Source organism: Mesoplodon mirus (assembly GCF_964341445.2).
Source record: "Mesoplodon mirus genome assembly, chromosome: 19".
NCBI lineage: Eukaryota > Metazoa > Chordata > Mammalia > Artiodactyla > Ziphiidae > Mesoplodon > Mesoplodon mirus.
In genome coordinates, this window is record NC_138995.1 from 49,738,446 (window position 1) to 49,759,468 (window position 21,023).

Sequence of the window (21,023 nt, forward strand, 5' to 3'; positions counted from 1 at the left end):
TCCCCTCCCCCCGCGGCCCTGCTTACGGGCCGCCCCTCCCCCCCCCCTCCCCGGCCCCTCTCACGGTGCCAAGATGGCGGCGGCGGCGGGCGGCGGCAGTTGCCCCGGGCCTGGCTCCGCGCGGGGCCGCTTCCCGGGCCGGCCTCGGGGCTCTGGCGGGGGCGGAGGCCGCGGCGGACGGGGCAGCGGGGCCGAAAGAGTGCGGGTAGCTCTGCGGCGCGGCGGCGGCGCGGCGGGGCCGGGCGGAGCCGAGCCCGGGGAGGACACGGCCCTGCTCCGTTTGCTGGGGCTCCGCCGGGGCCTGCGCCGGCTCCGCCGCCTGTGGGCCGGCCCGCGCATTCAGCGGGGTCGGGGCCGGGGCCGGGGCCGGGGCTGGGGCTGGGGCCCGAGCCGGGACTGCCTGCTGGAGGAGGAGAGCAGTGACGGGGAGTCCGACGATGAGGTGAGGCAGTCGGAGGCGTCCCCAGCGCCGGGCGGGGCGGAGGCGGGGGGCTTCCAGGGGTCTGAGTGGCCCCGAGGGGTGGCGTGGGGAAGCGTGGTCCTCAGGCCTCCTGAGGAGGGAAAGGGCCCTGGACGTAGGCATGGGAGGAGGCAGGCTGCACGGAGCTGTCGGAGGAAGAGGCCTCTGAAAGTGGATAGAGAAGCCCGGGCTGCCGCTGGGCACTTGGGCCCGAGGCAGGTCCTGCTGAAGTGTCTTGGGCTGATCCTTCTTGGTAGTTGGCAAATCCAGGGCAGGAGAGGTTTGGGCTAGGAGGTTGTGGGGACTGCACTCCCAACCGGTGGTTGACAGCAGCAGCGTGGCTCGAGTGTCGACCCAGGCTAGGGCTCTCTGGGCTCTTACCTGCAGGCTGCCTCGCCCGGCCGCATAATCTCCGGCACATCCCTGATTTCACCAGCGCCCCAATTCTTTTTCTGACTTAAAGTGGAGAGAGGGTAAAATGGTGGAGGTTTTCCTCTTGGGGGCACAGGTTGAAGAGAAATGGAATGCAGGATGAGACTGGGCACTCTAGCAGGTCTGAGTTCAATTCAGGATTTATCACCAGTCTCTCAGAAAAGGCAGGAAGGTGTGCTTTTTATTACTTAGGACAGTTTGTAGCCACCTGAGGACTCAGGGCAGATTATAATATGATAAACCGCTTGATACACACACACACACACACAAACACACACACACACACCCTGTTTGGGTGCCCCAATTCCCATTTTCATTGAGGAAGAAACTGCAGCCCGAGAGGGTATAAGCAGAGGTTCCACTTTTTTCTCAGTTGGAGAATGAGGGAATCTGAGGGTAGTGCCTACTGCCTGATCTTTCTTTCTTTTTTTTTTTTTTTTTTTTTTGATGTTGGGGGTAGGAGTTTATTAATTTATTTATTTTTGCTGTGTTGCGTCTTCGTTTCTGTGCGAGGGCTTTCTCTAGTTGTGGCAAGCGGGGGCCACTCTTCATCGCGGTGCGCGGGCCTCTCACTGTTGCGGCCTCTCTTGTGGCGGAGCACAGGCTCCAGACGCGCAGGCTCAGTAGTTGTGGCTCACGGGCCCAGTTGCTCTGCGGCATGTGGGATCCTCCCGGACCAGGGCTCGAACCCGTGTCCCCTGCACTAGCAGGCAGATTCTCAACCACTGCGCCACCAGGGAAGCCCTACTGCCTGATCTGAGGAGACCCTCTTCTGTTCCCTTTGGACCAGTGAACCACTGATGGCTGTGCTGGTGTGGTCTGGAACGGGGTGCAGGTTCAAAATAGCCTCTGCCTCCATCCCTAGGAGGAGACCGTCTTTTCTTTTCCCCTCACTTTCCAGTCTTTTTAGTTCTTTTGTAAATAGGGATATGTTAAGGGGGAAGCTGGGGATATTCCTCGGAACCTGAGTCTCACATGAAACGAGGGCTTTGGCACTGACTGCTGTTTCTCCCCTCCACCCCTGGTCCCCTAAATCAGGAGTTTCAGGGTTTTCATTCAGATGAAGATGTGGCCCCCAGTTCCCTGCGCTCTGCGCTCCGATCCCAGCGAGGTGAGTGATGGGGAAACTCTACCTCTATAGCTTTACAGGAATGTTATTCTTGCTTTTCGTGTCAGCTCTTCCCTGCTCAGCTAGAGTCTTCATCAGTTACCAAGTGTGTTCTGTGTTCAAAGCTCAAGCTAGGCTGGGCTGTCGGGGAAACAGACAAGACTTAGTCCCTGCCCTCCTGGAGTCTTCCTCAGTCTTCAGGGCTACCTTGACCCATCTCCCCACACCTATTCTCCTTTTAGGTCGAGCCCCCCGAGGTCGGGGCCGCAAGCATAAGACGACCCCCCTTCCGCCTCCTCGCCTAGCAGATGTGGCTCCTACCCCCCCAAAGACTCCTGCCCGGAAACGGGGTGAGGAGGGCACAGAACGGATGGTGCAGGCACTGACTGAACTTCTCCGGCGGGCCCAGGCACCCCCAGCCCCCCGGAGCCGGGCATGTGAGTCCTCCACCCCCCGTCGGTCTCGGGGGCGGCCCCCAGGACGGTCAGCAGGCCCCTGCAGGAAGAAGCAACAAGCAGTAGTGGTGGCAGAAGCAGCTGTGACAATCCCCAAACCTGAGCCCCCACCTCCTGTTGTTCCAGTAAAACACCGAACTGGCAGCTGGAAGTGCAAGGAGGGGCCCGGCCCAGGACCTGGGACCCCCAAGCGTGGAGGACAGTCTGGGCGAGGAGGCCGTGGAGGCAGGGGCCGAGGCCGAGGCGGGCTCCCCCTCGTGATCAAGTTTGTTTCAAAGGCCAAAAAAGTGAAGATGGGACAGTTGTCCTTGGGACTTGAATCAGGTCAGGGTCAAGATCAACATGAGGAAAGCTGGCAGGATGCCCCTCAAGGAAGAGTTGGATCTGGACAGGGAGAGGGCCCCTGCTGGAGGAAGGAGCAGAAGCTGGAGGAGGACGGAGAGGAGGAGAAAGAAGAGAAAGACAAGGAGGAGGAGGAAGAGAACGAAGAGCGAGCTGTGGCCGAGGAAGAGACGGTGCCAGCTGAAGAAGAGGGAGAGGCGAAGCTGCTGCCGCCACCCCTGACTCCTCCAGCCCCCCCACCTCCTCCTTCCCTCCCACCCTGCTCAACATCTCCTCCATCCCCACTTTGCCCTCCACCACCCCCAGTGTCTCCTCCGCCCCCACCATCCCCTCCACCGCCTCCTGCCCCAGAGGAGCAGGCAGAATCCCCTCCTCCCGTGGTCCCAGCTACATGCTCCAGGAAGAGGGGCCGGCCTCCCCTGACTCCCAGCCAGCGGGCAGAGCGGGAAGCTGCTCGGGCAGGGCCAGAGGGCACCTCTCCTCCCACTCCAGTCGCCAGCACCACCACAGGAGGCCCTCTGGAAGACAGCCCCACTGTGGCCCCCAAAAGTACCACCTTTCTGAAGAACATCCGGCAGTTTATTATGCCTGTGGTGAGTGCCCGCTCTTCCCGTGTCATCAAGACGCCCCGGCGATTTATGGATGAAGACCCGCCCAAACCCTCAAAGGTGGAGGTCTCACCTACTCTACGGCCTCCTGTTGCCACCTCCCCACTCGCACCCCAGGAACCAGCGCCAGCCCCGTCTCCACCGCGTGCCCCAACTCCTCCACCTACCCCAGCCCCACTCCCTGAGAAGAGACGGTCCATCCTAAGGGAACCCACATTTCGCTGGACCTCACTGACCCGGGAACTGCCCCCTCCTCCCCCTGCTCCTCCACCGGCCCCACCCCCGCTTCCTGCACCCGTCACTCCGTCCCGGAGGCCCCTGCTCCTTCGGGCCCCTCAGTTTACCCCAAGCGAAGCCCACCTGAAGATCTACGAATCGGTGCTTACTACTCCTCCTCTTGGGGCCCCTGAAGCCCCTGAGCCAGAGCCGCCTCCTGCCGATGACTCTCCAGCTGAGCCTGAGCCACGGGCAGTGGGCCGCACGAACCACCTCAGCTTGCCTCGATTTGCCCCTGTGGTCGCCACTCCTGCTAAGGCGGAGGTGCCGCCTCCTGGGGCTCCAGCTCCAAGCAGTGGGCAGCAGCCTCAGGCTCAGCTGCAGCAGCCCGTACAGGCCTTGCACACCCAGCTGCTGCCTCCAGCGCTCCCACCACAGCAGTCACAACTACAGCCACAGTTACAGCTGCAGCCGCCGCCACCGCAGCAGCCGCCACCACTGGAAAAGGCCCGGACTGCAGGCCTGGCTTCCTTACCACTGTCTGGTGTGGAGGAGAAAATGTTCAGCCTCCTCAAGAGAGCCAAGGTGCAGCTAATCAAGATCGACCAGCAGCAGCAGCAGAAGGTGGCATCTTTGATGCCGGTGAGCGTGGTTCTTGGGCCAGGCCCCTGCACCCAGCCTCAATCCTCTATGACCCTGAACCTCGTTCCCTCCCTAGACACGCTCCAGCATTGCAGGGAACCTTCAGAGCCATTCCCCTGTCCCCCAGCTTCCTGTGTTCCTTCCCTGGCCCCATCCCTCCCCACTGCTAGTCTCCTGGCCCCAGTTTTTCTCGCTCTCTAGCCTCTGACCCTGTTTATTCCCCCACCAGTCAAGCCCTGGAGGGCAGATGGAGGAGGTCGTGGGGGCTGTCAAGCAGATCCCAGACAGAGGTTCTGTCAGGTCTGAAGATGAATCGATGGAAACTAAGAGAGAGAGACCATCGGTATGGAGTGGGAAGAAGGCGCTCTGAAGAAGGCTGGTTTCGGGGCCACAAGGGGCAGCGCTCCACATACGTTCCTGCTTTCTCCTCCCCCCAGGGCCCCGAGTCCCCTGTGCAAGGCCCCCGCATCAAACATGTCTGCCGTCATGCTGCTGTGGCCCTGGGTCAGGCCCGGGCCATGGTGCCCGAAGACGTCCCCCGCCTCAGCGCTCTCCCTCTCCGGGATCGGCAGGACCTCGCCACGGAGGGTAGGGGCGGGCGTGTTGGGATATTTGACAGCTGTGTCAAGTTTGGCGGCAAGTGAAAGCATCAAGAACCTGGAAGAATGGCAGCTGAGTCGGGTGCTTGGGGCCAGGTGGCAAGTGGGTTGGAGTGCTAGGTCTTAGAGCGGATTTGGGAGCACCTGAAATGGGAGTACTGTGGGAAAGTGGGGACCAGAAGGCCAGTTGAATGGGATCTAGGGGAGGTTAGGGAAATGAGGTAGAACGCCTGGTGGCTTTGTGGCTCCATCCCGGCCTCTCTGCTGCACTAGATACATCGTCAGCATCTGAGACTGAGAGCGTCCCATCTCGGTCCCGCCGGGGAAAGGTGGAGCCAGCAGGGCCTGGGGGAGACTCAGAGCCTGCGGGGTCTGGAGGGACCCTGGCACATGCACCCCGGCGCTCACTGCCCTCCCATCATGGCAAGAAGATGCGGATGGCACGGTGTGGACACTGTCGGGGCTGCCTGCGTGTACAGGACTGTGGGTCCTGTGTCAACTGCCTGGACAAGCCCAAGTTTGGGGGCCCCAACACCAAGAAGCAGTGCTGTGTGTGAGTAGCTGAGGTGCAGCCTCCATTCCCACCCGTGGTTGTCAGTTACCCAGGCCTCCTGCCCCAGCAGAGCAGTGGGATTGGCATCCTTGTGGAGAGCTTCCTCTCTTCCCCCAGACCACCAGTCCCCTACCCTGGTGACGTGCTGCTCCCCTCCCCAGATACCGGAAGTGTGACAAGATAGAGGCTCGGAAGATGGAACGGCTGGCCAAAAAAGGTAACGAGGTTTGAGGAGCATTTCTTTACACAATCTTACTGAGATTCGTGGTACGGAGGAAACCATGCCTTCTTCGCTCTCCTCCCCATACCTTTGCAGTCCACCACCTTTCTTTGCTTCTCCATCATGTGCTTGTTCGCTTCTGCCCCACTTTTTTCTGGCTTTTCTCCATCCCAGTGTCCCATGTCCCTGGCTGAGCTCAGATCCTACTGCGTTCCCTGTTCCCACAGGCCGGACGATAGTGAAGACGCTGTTGCCCTGGGATTCCGATGAATCTCCTGAGGCCTCCCCTGGTCCTCCAGGCCCACGCCGGGGGGCGGGAGCTGGGGGGCCCCGGGAGGAGGTGGTGGCCCCCCCGGGGCCCGAGGAGCAGGACTCCCTCCTACTGCAGCGCAAGTCAGCCCGGCGCTGCGTCAAACAGCGACCCTCCTATGATATCTTCGAGGACTCGGATGACTCAGAGCCTGGGGGTCCCCCTGCTCCTCGGCGTCGGACCCCCCGAGAGAATGGTGCGAATTGTTTGTTGCTTCCTCTGTCGGTCAGTCCTGTGTCTTGTGTGTGGAAGGGTCAGGACTCCCAGACCCAGGGCTTTGTCGGTCTCAGTGTAGGGAAGGGGGGTGGTTTTAGTGGACAGGGAGGACGGGTGCAGGAGGTTTTCAGTAGCCTGCTGAGCAAGGCCCAAGTCATCTTAGTGGACCTTGTCTAGTTAAAGAAGGCCCTGGGGATCCAGGTAACAGTTGGGGGTTGTAGAGGAGGGGGAATGGGGCAGAGAAGAGGGGAAACCTCACCGCTCGTGTGTCCTGCCTAGAGCTGCCAGTGCCAGAACCCGAGGAGCAGAGTCGGCCCCGCAAACCCACGCTGCAGCCCGTGTTGCAGCTCAAGGCCCGAAGGCGCCTGGACAAGGTCAGCATAGCCCCACACCAAGAACCCCGAGTCCGGTGGAAGGCATGGCTCCACCCCAAGGAGCTTCCTGGCAAGTCAGGGTAACAGGCTCACCTGAGTGCCGTGGTGTGTCCACGCCAGAGGACAGGTCCTGAGGGGTTGAAGCAGGCCTATCCTTCTGAGGCCAAGTAGGATTTGGGCAAAAGGCAGGGTTGGGTAGGCTGGAGGAGAGGGCGGTGAGGAGAAAAGTTGGTAAAGGGTGGGGCTGGCAGCACTCTGAGCACCACCATCCTCCCTAGGATGCTTTGGCCCCTGGCCCTTTTGTCTCTTTTCCCAATGGCTGGACTGGAAAACAAAAGTCCCCTGATGGCGTGCACCGGGTTCGTGTGGATTTTAAGGTACGGCATGGAGCAGGGGAGGGTGGTGGGGACTACGGTGGGAGGAAACTCGTTGATTATGAGTGAGAAACCAAGGCTTTGAGGTTGGATCTGGCTTGTGTTCCTGGCTGCTCTCTGACCTCTTGTCTTCTCTTCCCTCAGGAGGATTGTGATCTGGAGAACGTGTGGCTGATGGGCGGCCTGAGCGTACTCACCTCCGTGCCAGGGGGACCACCGATGGTGTGTTTGCTGTGTGCCAGCAAAGGCCTGCATGAGGTTGGACCCCTGCCTTTTTTCACAGCCCCCCAGGTCTGGTTTCTTGGGCCCTCTCCACAGGGTCACATTCCCTGGCCTCCTGGCCTCACACTCTGCCCGTCGTTCCGTCTCCCCACCCCAGCTGGTGTTCTGCCAAGTCTGCTGTGACCCTTTCCACCCATTCTGCCTGGAGGAGGCCGAGCGGCCCCTGCCCCAACATCATGACGCTTGGTGCTGCCGCCGCTGCAAGTTCTGCCATGTCTGTGGGCGCAAAGGCCGGGGATCCAAGGTTTGGGCACGGGGGCCATGGCAGTGGAGGCATGAAAGAGAAGGGGTGTCCCTGTGCCAGTAGGTTCTGCCATTGCTGTCTTTCTCCAACATCTAACAGCACCTCCTGGAGTGCGAGCGCTGCCGCCATGCTTACCACCCAGCCTGCCTGGGGCCCAGCTACCCAACCCGGGCCACACGCAAACGGCGCCACTGGGTGAGAGATGAGGCCCCCACCCCTTACTTTGGAGTTCTGATTAATGCTGCACACCACCCCCAGACTTGCTCTAGGCCAGGGCTCTCAGGAGGAGGGGAAGGGTGGAGGTCCTTCTGAGAGTTTGATAAACATCACACGTCCTCTTCAAGAATTTCACGTAGACAAGATTTATGTGCAGAATTTGTATGTAATGGTTTTACGGGCTCATGCATTCCACGGCCCCCAGCTCACAGCCCCCTCCTGCTCTAGCCTAAACTCTTCCGCCTCACTCTACCGATCTCCCCACTTCATTTCTCTCCTGCCCTGCTGCTTTCCTTCTCCCTTCCTCCTCCTCTTCACCTCTCCTGCACACCTTTTCTCCTCTTATCCATCCTTCCTCATCTGTCTCCTGCCTCCTCTTTGCCCATCCCCCCTTCGCACTGCTCCAGCCCGGTGTCTGGCTTTCCCCCTAATGTCGCCCTGCCCTCCCAGATCTGCTCAGCCTGCGTGCGCTGTAAGAGCTGTGGGGCGACTCCAGGCAAGAACTGGGACGTCGAGTGGTCGGGAGATTACAGCCTCTGCCCCAGGTGCACCCAGCTCTATGAGAAAGGTGGGGACCTGGCAGGGGACCGGGGCCCCGGGGGCCACCGGGGAGTGGGCCAGGTTCCTAGACAAGCAGTTGGAACAGATACTCTTCTCTAGGGGCTTTCTACTCTCTTCTAACTATGGAGCCTTTCCTTCCACTCAGAGTACTCTCCCACTGAGGGCAGTGGGAGTAGAGGGCGTGGAGCCCACCCTTGTGGTGGTCCCTGAGATACCTCCTGGAACCTCAAGTCTCCACTGAACTCTTTGAAGACCTGGGCTTCCTCATTTACTCAGGCAGCATGTTTAGCAAAGCTTTTTCCTTTGTGAGGCCTTGAGGCTGCAGAGTTAGAAAAGCAGCCTTATCCTCAGCCAGCTTTTGGGGAATGGTAGGGACCCAAGTGGGGCATGATAGGGGCAGCTCCTGCAGCAGTCAAGGGATGGCTGGCCTCTGGACAGGGGCTCTGAGGGGCAGCTAGTGGCACCAGCCCCTCTGACTTGTCTCTCCTTCCCTCTCGCTCCAGGAAACTACTGCCCGATCTGCACACGCTGCTATGAAGACAACGACTACGAGAGCAAGATGATGCAGTGCGCCCAGTGTGACCACTGGGTGCACGCGAAGTGTGAGGGGCTCTCAGGTGAGTGGGTGGATTACCTGGGGGATGGCCTCAGTCCTTTGGGGACCCCTGTTCTACCCTCCACCACAGGCCCTCAGGGGACAGGGCTGAATGTTCTTGGTGATCTGGGGGCTGCCGAAAGCCCTCACACCTCCCTAAACCATTTTTTCCTTTCCTGCCCTGGCTGTTCTAGATGAAGACTATGAGATCCTGTCGGGGCTGCCAGACTCGGTGCTGTACACCTGTGGGCCATGTGCTGGGGCCACGCACCCCCGCTGGCGAGAGGCCCTGAGTGGGGCCCTGCAGGGGGGCCTGCGCCAGGTGCTCCAGGGCCTGCTGAGCTCCAAGGTGGCAGGCCCACTGCTGCTGTGCACCCAGGTCTGGGGGCCCAGGTGGCAGGACGGGGTGGGCCTAGGTCCAGCACGAGCCCTGCTGACTTCCCCTCTTTACAGTGTGGGCAGGATGGAAAGCAGCTGCACCCAGGGCCCTGTGATCTGCACGCTGTGAGCCAGCGCTTTGAGGAAGGCCACTACAAGTCCGTGGTGAGTGGGACATTGAGAGGAACAGGTGGGTTCCAGGAGGAGAGGGTTGGGGTTGAGGCTCGAGTCCTGACAAACCCCCTTACAGCACAGCTTCATGGAGGATGTGGTGGGCATCCTGATGAGGCACTCGGAAGAAGGAGAGACGCCGGAGCGCCGGGCTGGAGGCCAGACGAAGGGGCTCCTACTGAAGGTGAGCTCTTTGGGGGATGCCTGGAGGGTAGCTAGCGTGGTAGTGGGGAGGAGAGAGTGGGTCCTTCAGACCCTGCCCCCGCCAGCTCTCCTGAGGAAGCCAATTCTTCTCATCCTGTTAACCTGCTCCCCAGCTGCTAGAGTCTGCGTTCGGCTGGTTCGACGCCCACGACCCCAAGTACTGGCGACGGAGTACCCGGCTGCCCAAGTGAGCGAGGCTGGGTAGCAGGAGGGGAACCAGGGAGTGAGGGCAAAGGCAAGGGCACCTAGGAATCCAGGGTCAAGCTGGACTGAGAATAGACGAGGAGCAGGGTTAGGGTCTGGAGGGTGGTGGAACCAGCATGAGAGTCCCCAGTGGTTCTAGACGAGCAGAGACTCAGATTGTGTAGTTAAATCGTACTTCGGTTCTACTTTATGCGAGGCAGTGTTGGGGACAGCAGTGGGCGAGCCATGTTTGGGACGTTGGGCAGGCACTGATGACCCAGACAGTCAGGGCGCTGATGGGGAGACCCAGGGGCTGTGGGAGCCCAGAGGAGGCGCCTGCCTAGGAGCCTAGGGCCTGAGGCTTCCCGGAGAGATGACATCCAAGCTGAGAAGTGGAGGAAAAGTATTCCGGGCATGAGGAACAGTGTTTCGTGGGCCAAAGGTGGCATGAGAGGGCCTGGCTTGTTTGGGAGACTGAGAAATTCCACGTAGAGAGGGGACAGAGGGTGTCATGGCATATTCAGGCTGATACTGTGGGTGGGCCCCGGTGCAGCCCCCACCCCCCGTTAAGAGACTTGTCAGAGGCTGACCCTGCCTGTCCACAGCGGAGTCCTCCCCAATGCCGTGTTGCCCCCTTCCCTGGACCACGTCTACGCTCAGTGGAGGCAGCAGGAACCAGAGACCCCAGAGTCAGGGCAGCCTCCAGGGGACCCCTCAACAGGTACTGGGAAACCGGGGCTGGAAGCCAGATCCCCTGGTTGGTGGGCCAGGCTCCAGGTCCTCATTCTTGGACCTTCCTTCCCACACCCCTTCCAGCTTTCCAGGGCAAGGATTCAGCTGCTTTCTCACACCTGGAGGACCCCCGTCAGTGTGCGCTGTGCCTCAAATATGGGGACGCAGACTCTAAGGTGAGGGCTACTGCATGAAGCCCAGGCTGTGGGGTCTGGTCTCTGGGGCCTCCCCTCCTGCCACCCTCCTCTGTCCCCAGGAGGCAGGGCGGCTTCTGTACATCGGGCAGAATGAGTGGACACACGTCAACTGTGCCATCTGGTCAGCCGAAGTGTTCGAAGAAAATGACGGCTCCCTCAAGAACGTGCATGCTGCTGTGGCTCGAGGGAGGCAGATGGTGAGGGCATGGGCCTGGAGAGGTGGGCAGTCCTCGGGGCCCTCCTCCACTCGGAGACGCTCTTGTTCAGTCTCTGCCACAGCTTGTCCTTCCACCGCTGGTCCTAGGTGCCTTTCTTGGTTGTCCCAGCACTGTGGTGCGGCAGTAACAGCAACTCTTTTCCTGTTTGTGCTCTCTGGCCATAACGTGGGCCTGAAGCCTGGGAGACGAAAAGTTAGTCTGTTGAATTCGTTGATTAAACCTGTGCTGGATGCTTTCCGTACAGTGTGGCGTTTAGCTCTTATTATATCCCTAGGAGGTGAGGTGTAGCCTGAGTTAGAAATCCCCCTTACCAGTTTCGAACCTGAGTCAGGTACTGTGGAACGTCCAGCTCACCCTCAGAAAGAAGGATGATAGACGTACCGCGGGGCAGGTGTGAAGATGAAATGAAATAATACAGGTTCCATGCTAGAACAGCATGAGGAAGATGGTAAGGTAAATGCCACTCTCAGCCTTAGCTCTTGTTATTTTTCTTCCTGCTGCAATTCTGTTTCAAACAGTCTGAAATGGTTTTGATGTGTACCTGGCCTTGGATGCACCTAGGGGAGAGGTAATGTTTGGCGAGTGCCTTTGCTTGGTGAGGTGCTGGGCTAGGCAGGGGCCCAAGCAGAGTCTCAGGGACAACGATGCTGAGTGTCAGACCCTGGCTCAGGTCACTGGCTTCCCCCTTTAGCAGCCCCTTCCCCCCACAGCGCTGTGAGCTCTGCCTGAAGCCTGGAGCCACGGTGGGCTGCTGCCTTTCCTCCTGCCTCAGCAACTTCCACTTCATGTGTGCCCGGGCCAGCTACTGCATCTTCCAAGATGACAAGAAAGTTTTCTGCCAGAAACACACAGACCTGCTGGATGGCAAGGTGGGCCCGCACCCTTGAGGAGACAGCTCCCCACTGCACTCTCTTCTTCTTCCACTCAGGGAGCTCCGTAGCCCCTCAGGCCTGGCCCCAGCTGTCTCTCAGTGTCTCTTCCTTGTTCCCTTACCCCGCCGCCCCCAGTCCTTTAGTCAAGCCCCTGACTGACCAGTCTCTGCCTCCAGAGCCTTCCTTCACATCCCCCTCACCCACCACCAATCCAGCAACCCCATTTGCCACCCCCCTCCCAGGAGATCGTGACCCCTGACGGTTTTGATGTTCTCCGCCGAGTCTATGTGGACTTTGAGGGTATCAACTTCAAGCGAAAGTTCTTGACGGGGCTTGAACCTGATGCCATCAATGTGCTCATTGGTAAGCAGCTTGCTCTCTACCCTGGTCTTCCTGACCCTGCCTGGGCCCACCCTCCTGACCTCTCCTCTGCACCATAGGCTCCATCCGAATCGACTCCTTGGGCACTCTGTCTGACCTCTCAGACTGCGAGGGACGGCTCTTCCCCATTGGCTACCAGTGAGCAGCCCAAGGGACATTGGTGGGGCTGGGGGTCTCCAGGACCGGATCTTGTTGCCTAAGTTGTCCCGACCCTCTTGCCCCACACGCCCGCCCGTCAGGTGCTCCCGTCTATACTGGAGCACGGTAGATGCTCGGCGGCGCTGCTGGTATCGGTGTCGAATTCTGGAGTATCGGCCATGGGGGCCGAGGGAAGAGCCAGTTCACCTGGAGGCGGCAGAGGAGAACCAGACCATTGTGCACAGCCCCGCCCCTTCCTCAGGTACAGCCTTGGAACTCCTTCAGTTTCTTCCCTGAGTGCTGCCCTCCCCAAACAGCTACCCACCAATCCTTATTCTCCTTGTGCCCTAAGGAAACCCCAGGATGCTTGCCATTGTGCCACTTGTTGTAATGGCAGTAGCTTGAGGTGACTTACTGGCTGCGCATAGTGTGCGGGGACTGTGCTCAGCATCTCCCAGGACGCTGAGGGGGGAGCGCCATGCTACCTGCTTGTGCACAAATGTCGGGAGCATTTATGGCCACCTGACTTGGGGCTGCGTGCTCATGTAGTGCTCCCCACAGCCCTTTGAGAAAAGTACAAGCTCCTCTGTACAACTCAAAGAGGGCAGTGGCTCTCCACAGTGACCTAGTGGTGGAGCCAGGATTCAAACCTAAATCTGCTCATTTCCCAAACTGGCACCTTCCCATCTGTGCTAGCACTGAGGGATGTAGCTGAGCGCTGGATGGCACAAAGCAAAGAATGGGCTTGGAGATAGGTAGAGGGAGAGGTCCTTGTGGGCCGAATGGGAGGAGGAGGAGATTTGGATTGCGCTTGTGGGTGAGGTGTTTGTTCTGGGTTGGAGCATGACACAGGGTAGAGAGGGGGGGAGGGTACAGCCGTCCTGGCTGGAAACAAGAAAGTGTTGGGAGGAGGCAGCAGAGATCAGCTTGCACAGATTGGGTGGAGCCAGGTAATGGGGAGCCGCAAGCGCCTGGACGGGGTGGATGCATTTGATGTGGCAGTGATGTGCAGAGCAGGTAGGACTGGCCGTGCTGGAGAGAGGGCAGTGCCCTGTGTGGGGCCTGAATCAGAGAGCAGTAGGCAGCCAGGAAGTGGGGAGATGGCAAAGGATGGGTGAGGAGGGGTCACAAAGGAACTCTGACCCAGGTGTGTGTGGAGGTTTTGCAGAAGCCACAGAGGGGTTTGGGACCTGGGTGATGACTGGGAACCCATGCGCCTTGTCCCCAGCTCAGGGGCCAGGCAGAGAAGGTGCGGTTGGTTCAAAAGAACAAAGGGTATGTGAGGGGAGGCTTTCACAAAGAGCCCCTGCCACCCATGATGCCATTCTTTTGCCTCTTTAGAGCCCCCAGGTCATGTGGACGCCCCACCAGATACAGGTGCCCTTATCCCTAGAGCTCCTGAGCACCACTCACCCGCTGAGAACCAGGACCCCCCACTTCGGCCGGATCCAAGCAGCGCCCCTCCTCCAGCCCCCCGCTCCTTCTCGGGGGCTCGAATCAAAGTGCCCAACTACTCACCATCCCGGAGGCCCCTGGGGGGTGTCTCCTTTGGACCCCTGCCCTCCCCTGGTGAGTACCTGGGAGTGTCTGGGAGAGGGGTGGGGCAGGGTGAGGCAGGAGCTCCCGGCTGACCCTGACCCTTCCCCCTACAGGAAGTCCATCTTCTCTGACCCACCACATCCCTACGGTGGGAGACCCGGACTTCCCAGCTCCCCCAAGACGCTCCCGTCGTCCCAGCCCCCTGGCTTCCAGGCTGCCACCATCACGGCGGGCCTCTCCCCCTCTCAGAACCTCTCCTCAGCTCAGGGTGCCCCCTCCTACCTCAGTCGTTAGAGCCCTCACACCTACCTCAGGGGAGCTGGCTCCCCCTGGCCGGGCCCCATCTCCTCCACCACCCCCTGAAGACCTGGGCCCAGACTTTGAGGACATGGAGGTGGTGTCAGGACTGAGTGCTGCTGACCTGGACTTTGCGGCCAGCCTGCTGGGGACTGAGCCCTTCCAGGAAGAGATTGTGGCTGCAGGGGCAGTGGGGAGCAGCCACGGGGGCCCAGGGGACAGTTCGGAGGAGGAGGCCAGCCCCACCCCCCGCTACGTCCACTTCCCTGTGACTGTGGTGTCTGGCCCTGCCCTGGCCCCTGGAGCCCTCCCTGGAGCCCCCCGCATTGAACAGCTGGACGGAGTGGATGATGGCACCGACAGCGAGGCCGAGGCAGTCCAGCAGCCTCGGGGCCAGGGGCCTCCACCTTCAGGGCCAGGAGCAGGCCGGGCTGGGGTCATCGGGGCTGCAGGGGACAGGGCTCGACCTCCCGAGGACTTGCCGTCAGAAATTGTGGATTTTGTGTTGAAGAACCTAGGGGGGCCTGGGGAGGGGGGCGCTGGGCCTAGAGAGGAGCCACTCCCCCCAGCACCTCCCTTGGCCAATGGCAGCCAGCCCCCTCAGGGCCTGCCCCCTAGCCCAGCTGACCCCACCCGGACGTTTGCCTGGCTCCCTGGGGCCCCAGGGGTCCGGGTACTGAGCCTGGGCCCTGCCCCCGAGCCCCCCAAGCCTGCCACATCCAAGATCATCCTGGTCAACAAGCTGGGGCAAGTGTTCGTAAAGATGGCAGGGGAGGGTGAACCTGTCTCACCCCCAGTGAAGCAACCACCTCTGCCCCCTCCCATCCCCCCCACGGCCCCTGCTTCCTGGACTCTGCCCCCCGGACCCCTGCTGGGTGTGTTGCCAGTAGTAGGGGTGGTCCGCCCTGCCCCTCCCCCACCCCCCCCTCCACTGACGCTGGTGTTGAGCAGTGGGCCCCCCAGCCCGCCCCGCCAGGCCATCCGCGTCAAAAGGGTGTCCACCTTCTCTGGCCGTTCCCCACCAGCACCTCCCCCAAGCAAAACTCCCCGGCTGGAGGAAGATGGAGAGTCCTCGGAGGACCCCCCGCAGGGTCCAGGGCTTTGTGGCAGCGGGTGAGTGAGCGTGCCCAGGCTGCGGAGTGGGAGAAAGGTGGGCAGGAGAAGGCAGCTCAGCCTTCTCATAGTCCACTCCGCACCAGGTTTAGCCGAGTGAGGATGAAAACGCCCACTGTGCGTGGAGTTCTCGACCTGGATGATCCTGGGGAGCCCACTTGGGGGGAAAGCCCGAGGTGAGTGGCCAGCCTCCTTTCCCTGGAGGCTCTGGAACCTCTGTCACTTCCTCCTTCTGACAGGTCTCTCCTCACAGGCCCCTCCAGGACCGGTCCCCTCTGCTGCCACTTCCAGAAGGTGGTCCTCCCCGGGCCCCCGATGGTCCCCCTGACCTGCTGCTTGAGTCCCAGTGGCACCACTACTCAGGTAGGGGCCAGCCTTTCCCTCTCACTGTGTCCTTCCCGGTGCTTGCCTCAGCTGAGTAGCTCACAGATAGAGAATTGGTCCTCTTAAAAAAAAAAAAAAACAGCTCACTGGGTGTTGCACACTGCACACCTACCTGGGTACGAGCCTGAGGCTGGGTGTTAGAGTTACAGAGACACCCTTGGGAGCTTATGGCCTGTGTCAGAAACAGACACATGCCTGTTCAGTGTGCCCAAGAGCCCAAGGACGGGCTTCAGGGGCTAGTGCACCAGGGTCAGAGGTTAGGTACCTAGTAAAGCCAGAGATGAAGTTCTGGGGATCATCCACAGGATGGAGCCCACCTAGGACCCAGAGGAAGGACAAGAACAGTGGGAAGGAGATCAGAGAAGGGTGGTGTCCCAGAGGCTCAGGGAAGGGAGTGGTCAGCAGTCCCAACTGCCACAGAGAACACCAGGCATGTGGGGTCTATCTAGGATGGGTGTACTGTTTGGGCAGGTAGCACAGGGTAGGGAGGATGTTGTGTCAGAGTCCAGAACTGAAGACAGTGTTTGACGAGGAAGCCAGAACAGCAGCCAGGCACTTTGCCAAAAAGCTCAGTTAAGAGTCTGGGGCGGGGGTTGGGGGTGGGGGGGAGCAGCTCAGAGGGGTTTGGTGTGAGGGCTGTGACAGCAAAAGCAAGGATGAGGGTGACGGGGACTCGTGGATGGAAAAGGAGGTGGGAGGAGACATAGCGGTCAGGTTTGCATAAGAGACCCCTGAGATGGAGGGAAGGACATGAGGAAGGTGTACAGGCATACCTCGTTTTATTGCCCTTTGCTTTGTCACGTTTTTTTACAAATTGAAGGTTTTTGGAAACCCTGCATGGAGCAAGTCTGTCAGCGTCATGTTTCCAACAGTATTTGCTCACTTTGTGTCTCTGTGTCACACTTTGGTAATTTTCTTAATACTTCAAACTGTTTCATTATTTGTTACGGTGATCTGTGATCAGTGATCTTTGCTGTTACTCTCGCAAAAAGATTACAACTCCCTGAAGGCTCACATGATGTTTAGCATTTTTTTAGCAATAAAGTATTTTCTAATTAAGGTACGTACATTGTTTTTTTAGACATAATGCTTTTGCACACTTACTAGACTACAGTATAGTATAAACGTAACTTGTATATGCACTGGGAAACTAAAAGATTTTTGTGACTCGCTTTATTGCAATATTAGCTCTGTTGCCGTGGTCTGGAATTGAACCCGCAGTATCTCCGAGTCATGCCTGTACTTGCAGAGATACGAGACATCAGTATGCGGGATGGGGGCACGCGGAGCAGTTCTGGCTGATGGACTCAGTGAAGCTGGAAGGGCAGTGCTCTGTTGGTCATGGAGGGCAGTGGGAGAGGGAGTAGGCTGCAGCCAAGTAAGCTGATAATTGAGCAGCCTGAGGCTCGGAATTCCTCGTGGCCCCAAGTCCTGTCCAGATGTGTGGATTTTCTCATTATGTAGAGCTAAGCTGCTGAGTATGGAAGTGGAATGAAGTAGACTGAGACTGTTTAACTGAAAGGCTACTTACAGGCGTCGGAGATGGCATGAGGATATGGCAGTGACCATGACAGACAGGTCCCTGCCCATAGGAACCAGACCACATTTTGCTAGAGGAAACAGATGTGTAACTAACAAGCACATTCTAGCTTAGGATGAGCGCCATGAGAAAGAAGAAAGTGAGAGTGTGCCCAGGCGAGGCCTCTGTGGTTGTGCTCAGGGAACAGAATGGAAGTGAGGATGGGGAAAGGTGGCAGAAGTCAGAGGTGGACCCTAGGGCATTGCGAGGCCCAAGGATGATGTGGGACACACAGCAAGAGTTAGGTTTAGAGTCTTGCTTAGGGCTGGAAGGGCATATAGGCAGGTTGGCCCAGAGCAGTTCTGTGGGGAGAAAGTATGGCTATGTGGCTCCTGCCCCTCCTAAAGTATGCTCCACTCAAACGTATGCCCCCCACCCCACTCAACCCAGGTACAATGGTCAGGCCTCAGTCCACATCCTGCTTGAGCCAGCTGCAGCATCTGGTGTGCTGATCCCTCCCTCCTTGAAGCACTTCCTTTCCTGGCTTCCAGCACCCCAGCCCTCTCCTCACCTCCGGCTGTGCCTCCTCACTGCCCCAGCCTGTCAGCTTTGGTGTGTCCCAGGGCCCTGGCCTTGACTTCTCTAATCTCCACTCACTCCCGAGTGCTCTCGTCTAGCTTCCTGGCTCTAAACCCCATCTCTAATTCTGATAGCCCCCAAGTCACTAGCCAGGCTCTTATATCCTGCTACCTGTTCGCCATCTCCACAAGCAAGTTGAAAGGCAAGGTTTTCTAAGAGGAATCTCAGCCTCAACATGTTCCAAACTGAGTTCTCGACATTCACCCCAAACTCGTTTCTCCCTCACCTTCACCATCTCAGTCAGTGACTGTTTTATCCTTCCAGTTGTTCAGGCTCCACACCTCAAGAATTGTCCTTGACCCCCCTTTTCTCTCACATCCACCTCACCTGTGTCAGCTAGTCCCATCTGTTCTAGCTTTAAAATTTTTAGCCCCTGAGAAATCCCTCATAGGGTACATATACTTGATTCTGTGAGTATGGGCCTTTATAATAATATATTGGTAATCTTTACGGAAATGTGGTACACATAAGAAAAACACATGTGCAAAATATAGTAGTTCTCCGGTATTATAAATTTTGTGTGAGATGCAGAAAAATGAGGAGTAGATCGGCATTTACGGTAGGCTGAGTTTGAGTGAGCCATAAGCCTGTCCTGCAGTAAAGGGACTGTAGGCCCTTTAGAAAAAATACTGTCCATTCTATAGGGTTCACTGGGCAAATATTGCAGGAGGAAGGCCCTCAGACCCAGCAGCTGTGCTTAGACACCGGGAGGAAGGAAGGGCAGAGGGGAGCCAGGGGCTTCTGAGTCCAGGAGGGGTGACCCTCCCCAACTCTGATCTGCTCCTTGGGACCAGGTGAGGCTTCAAGCTCTGAGGAAGAGCCTCCATCCCCAGAGGACAAAGAGAACCAGGCCCCTAAACGGGCTGGCCCACACCTGCGTTTCGAGATCAGCAGTGAGGATGGGTTCAGCGTGGAGGCCGAGAGCTTGGAGGGTGAGTTTGGGAGTAGCATCGACAGGGAGGGAAGGTGTCCCGTAGAACACCATCCTGACAGCTCTGGCCCTGCCCTCTCCCCAGGGGCATGGAGAATTCTGATTGAGAAGGTGCAAGAGGCCCGAGGGCATGCCCGGCTCAGACATCTCTCCTTTAGTGGTAACTGAGGGGTTTCACAGGGATGCTGGGGGCCGGGATGACTCCCTGTTGGCAGGATGGGCCTCCGACATGACTTATGTGTCCTCACTTTTGACTCTCCCCAGGAATGAGTGGGGCAAGGCTCCTGGGCATCCACCACGATGCAGTCATCTTCCTGGCAGAGCAACTGCCCGGAGCTCAGCGCTGTCAGCACTATAAATTCCGCTACCACCAGCAGGGAGAGGGCCAGGAGGAGCCACCGCTGAATCCCCATGGGGCAGCCCGCGCTGAGGTCTATCTCCGGTGAGAGGTCTGGGGTGTGGTGCCTGAGTCGGGGTAGTCCTGTAGGAGTTCTCAAGGGTGGGAATTAAGTCTTTACAGTTTAGAAACTGAGGTCTGAGGAGAAGATACTAGGCCACTCCAGAAGTTATTCCTAGAGTTCACATCAGAAGAATGAACCTCATCTGTTCCCCTTTTGCTGTGTCTTCAGTAGTAGCAGTATTGCTCCTACCCTACCAGCGGCAGGCCCAGGCCAAAGAATAGATGGGTCGCATCTCCTTGAAAGAATGGCTGTGAACCTCCTTCCTTTCCTCCCTCCCACCTGCAGGAAGTGCACCTTCGACATGTTCAACTTCCTGGCCTCCCAGCACCGGGTGCTCCCTGAGGGAGCCACCTGTGACGAGGAAGAGGATGAGGTGCAGCTCAGGTCAACCAGGTATGGAGGGCAGGCCAGGGTACTGGGGATGGTCTGGAAAGGTCCAAAAGAGGGTGATCAGGGCAAGAGGGGTCATTCCTGGGTACCACCCTGTGTGATGCTGCCGTCCCCCACCAGACGCGCCACCAGTCTGGAGCTGCCCATGGCCATGCGCTTTCGCCACCTCAAGAAGACATCCAAAGAGGCTGTGGGTGTCTACAGGTCAGTGGGGTTGGGGGGGAGGATGCCCCTTGGGTGGATGGACAGGTGCCCTAGTGTGGGACTACCTTGGTTCTGTCCCCCTGCCCCCTGACCTCCCCCTTGCCCATGCAACCCTGCAGATCTGCCATCCACGGGCGGGGCCTGTTCTGTAAACGCAACATCGATGCTGGCGAGATGGTCATTGAGTACTCTGGTATTGTCATTCGCTCTGTGCTGACTGACAAGCGGGAGAAGTTCTATGATGGGAAGGTAGGCTCTGCCAGGCCATGGGAATGAGACGGGTGAAACAGCGTGGTCCATGGGAACAGAGCCCCTGACTGCCCCACCCTATCCCTGTAGGGCATTGGGTGCTACATGTTCCGCATGGATGACTTTGACGTGGTGGATGCCACCATGCATGGCAATGCCGCCCGCTTCATCAACCACTCGTGTGAGCCCAATTGCTTCTCTCGAGTCATCCACGTGGAGGGCCAGAAGCACATCGTCATCTTCGCCCTGCGCCGCATCCTGCGTGGCGAGGAGCTCACCTATGACTACAAGTTCCCCATTGAGGATGCCAGCAACAAGCTGCCCTGCAACTGTGGCGCCAAGCGCTGCCGTCGGTTCCTTAACTGAAGCTGTGGCTGCCTGCCACGCCCCCCGCTGCCGTCTTGCCCCTCGTCCCTCCCAGAGCATCTCACCCCACCCTCATGTTCAGGGTGGATGTGGGCATGCAGGTGGCAAGGGCCCTGCCTCCACCCCTCCAGCCCACCCAGCAATCACCCCCTTCTTTCCCTGGGGGCCCAGGATGTAGATATTGTACAAAAGTTTCTAAATCCCTTCTTTTCTATGCACTTTTTTATTTAAGAGGGTGGGATCCCAGGTGGGAACCCCCCACAATAAAGTCTGTCAATGTTTGGAGAGGTGGTCTTCCATTTGTATGGTGCTGGGGGCAGGTGGGAGCTTCCGTTCCTCTGCGCCCCACACGCATCCTGAGCCAGGGAAGGCGAGAGGGCATCGTTCAGAATTAGAAGTAAACTGGGGGGGTCTCTTAAGGCTCAGAGCATAAATGGAACACCTATTCCAAGAGAGAACTCAGATGGGTCCCTATAGATGAACCCTCCCAAGGGTAGCAGGGCCATTTCTCAGAGGGGACCCTGGTTGCCCAGAGGTAGCCCACATCTGGTCTTGTGTGTGTGGTGGGATTGGCCCATTCCCTGAATGGGGAGGGGAGTGAGAGGATGTCTGTCGGGTTTTGGCCCAATTAAGACTGTTTTAAGAGGACC

At 58.7% G+C, this 21,023-nt stretch overlaps 1 protein-coding gene across 2 annotated transcripts; it reads left to right on the forward strand.

Moving 5' to 3' along the window:
• Positions 1-58: 58 nt before the first annotated feature.
• KMT2B (lysine methyltransferase 2B) lies at positions 59-20,655 on the forward strand. 2 transcript variants are annotated; one of them, XM_082605823.1, is made up of 37 exons: positions 59-442; positions 1,931-2,003; positions 2,243-4,263; positions 4,493-4,606; positions 4,701-4,851; positions 5,136-5,415; positions 5,577-5,632; positions 5,863-6,141; positions 6,441-6,535; positions 6,814-6,912; positions 7,054-7,167; positions 7,289-7,435; positions 7,535-7,630; positions 8,102-8,219; positions 8,716-8,829; positions 9,002-9,186; positions 9,261-9,350; positions 9,436-9,540; positions 9,674-9,747; positions 10,349-10,464; positions 10,560-10,651; positions 10,732-10,869; positions 11,601-11,759; positions 12,005-12,125; positions 12,203-12,281; positions 12,383-12,543; positions 13,623-13,850; positions 13,934-15,230; positions 15,317-15,406; positions 15,484-15,593; positions 18,567-18,704; positions 18,789-18,863; positions 18,968-19,145; positions 19,450-19,557; positions 19,675-19,758; positions 19,878-20,007; positions 20,098-20,655. In XM_082605823.1, the coding sequence occupies exons 1-37, from the start codon at positions 74-76 to the stop codon at positions 20,371-20,373; spliced, it is 8,160 nt and encodes a 2,719-aa protein (XP_082461949.1). In that variant the 5' UTR covers positions 59-73; the 3' UTR covers positions 20,374-20,655. The 2 variants fall into 2 exon arrangements, with proteins under 2 accessions (XP_082461949.1, XP_082461950.1); XM_082605824.1 differs by lacking the exon at positions 59-442 and having other exon boundaries at positions 1,755-2,003; positions 2,243-2,437; positions 2,582-4,263.
• Positions 20,656-21,023: the final 368 nt, after the last annotated feature.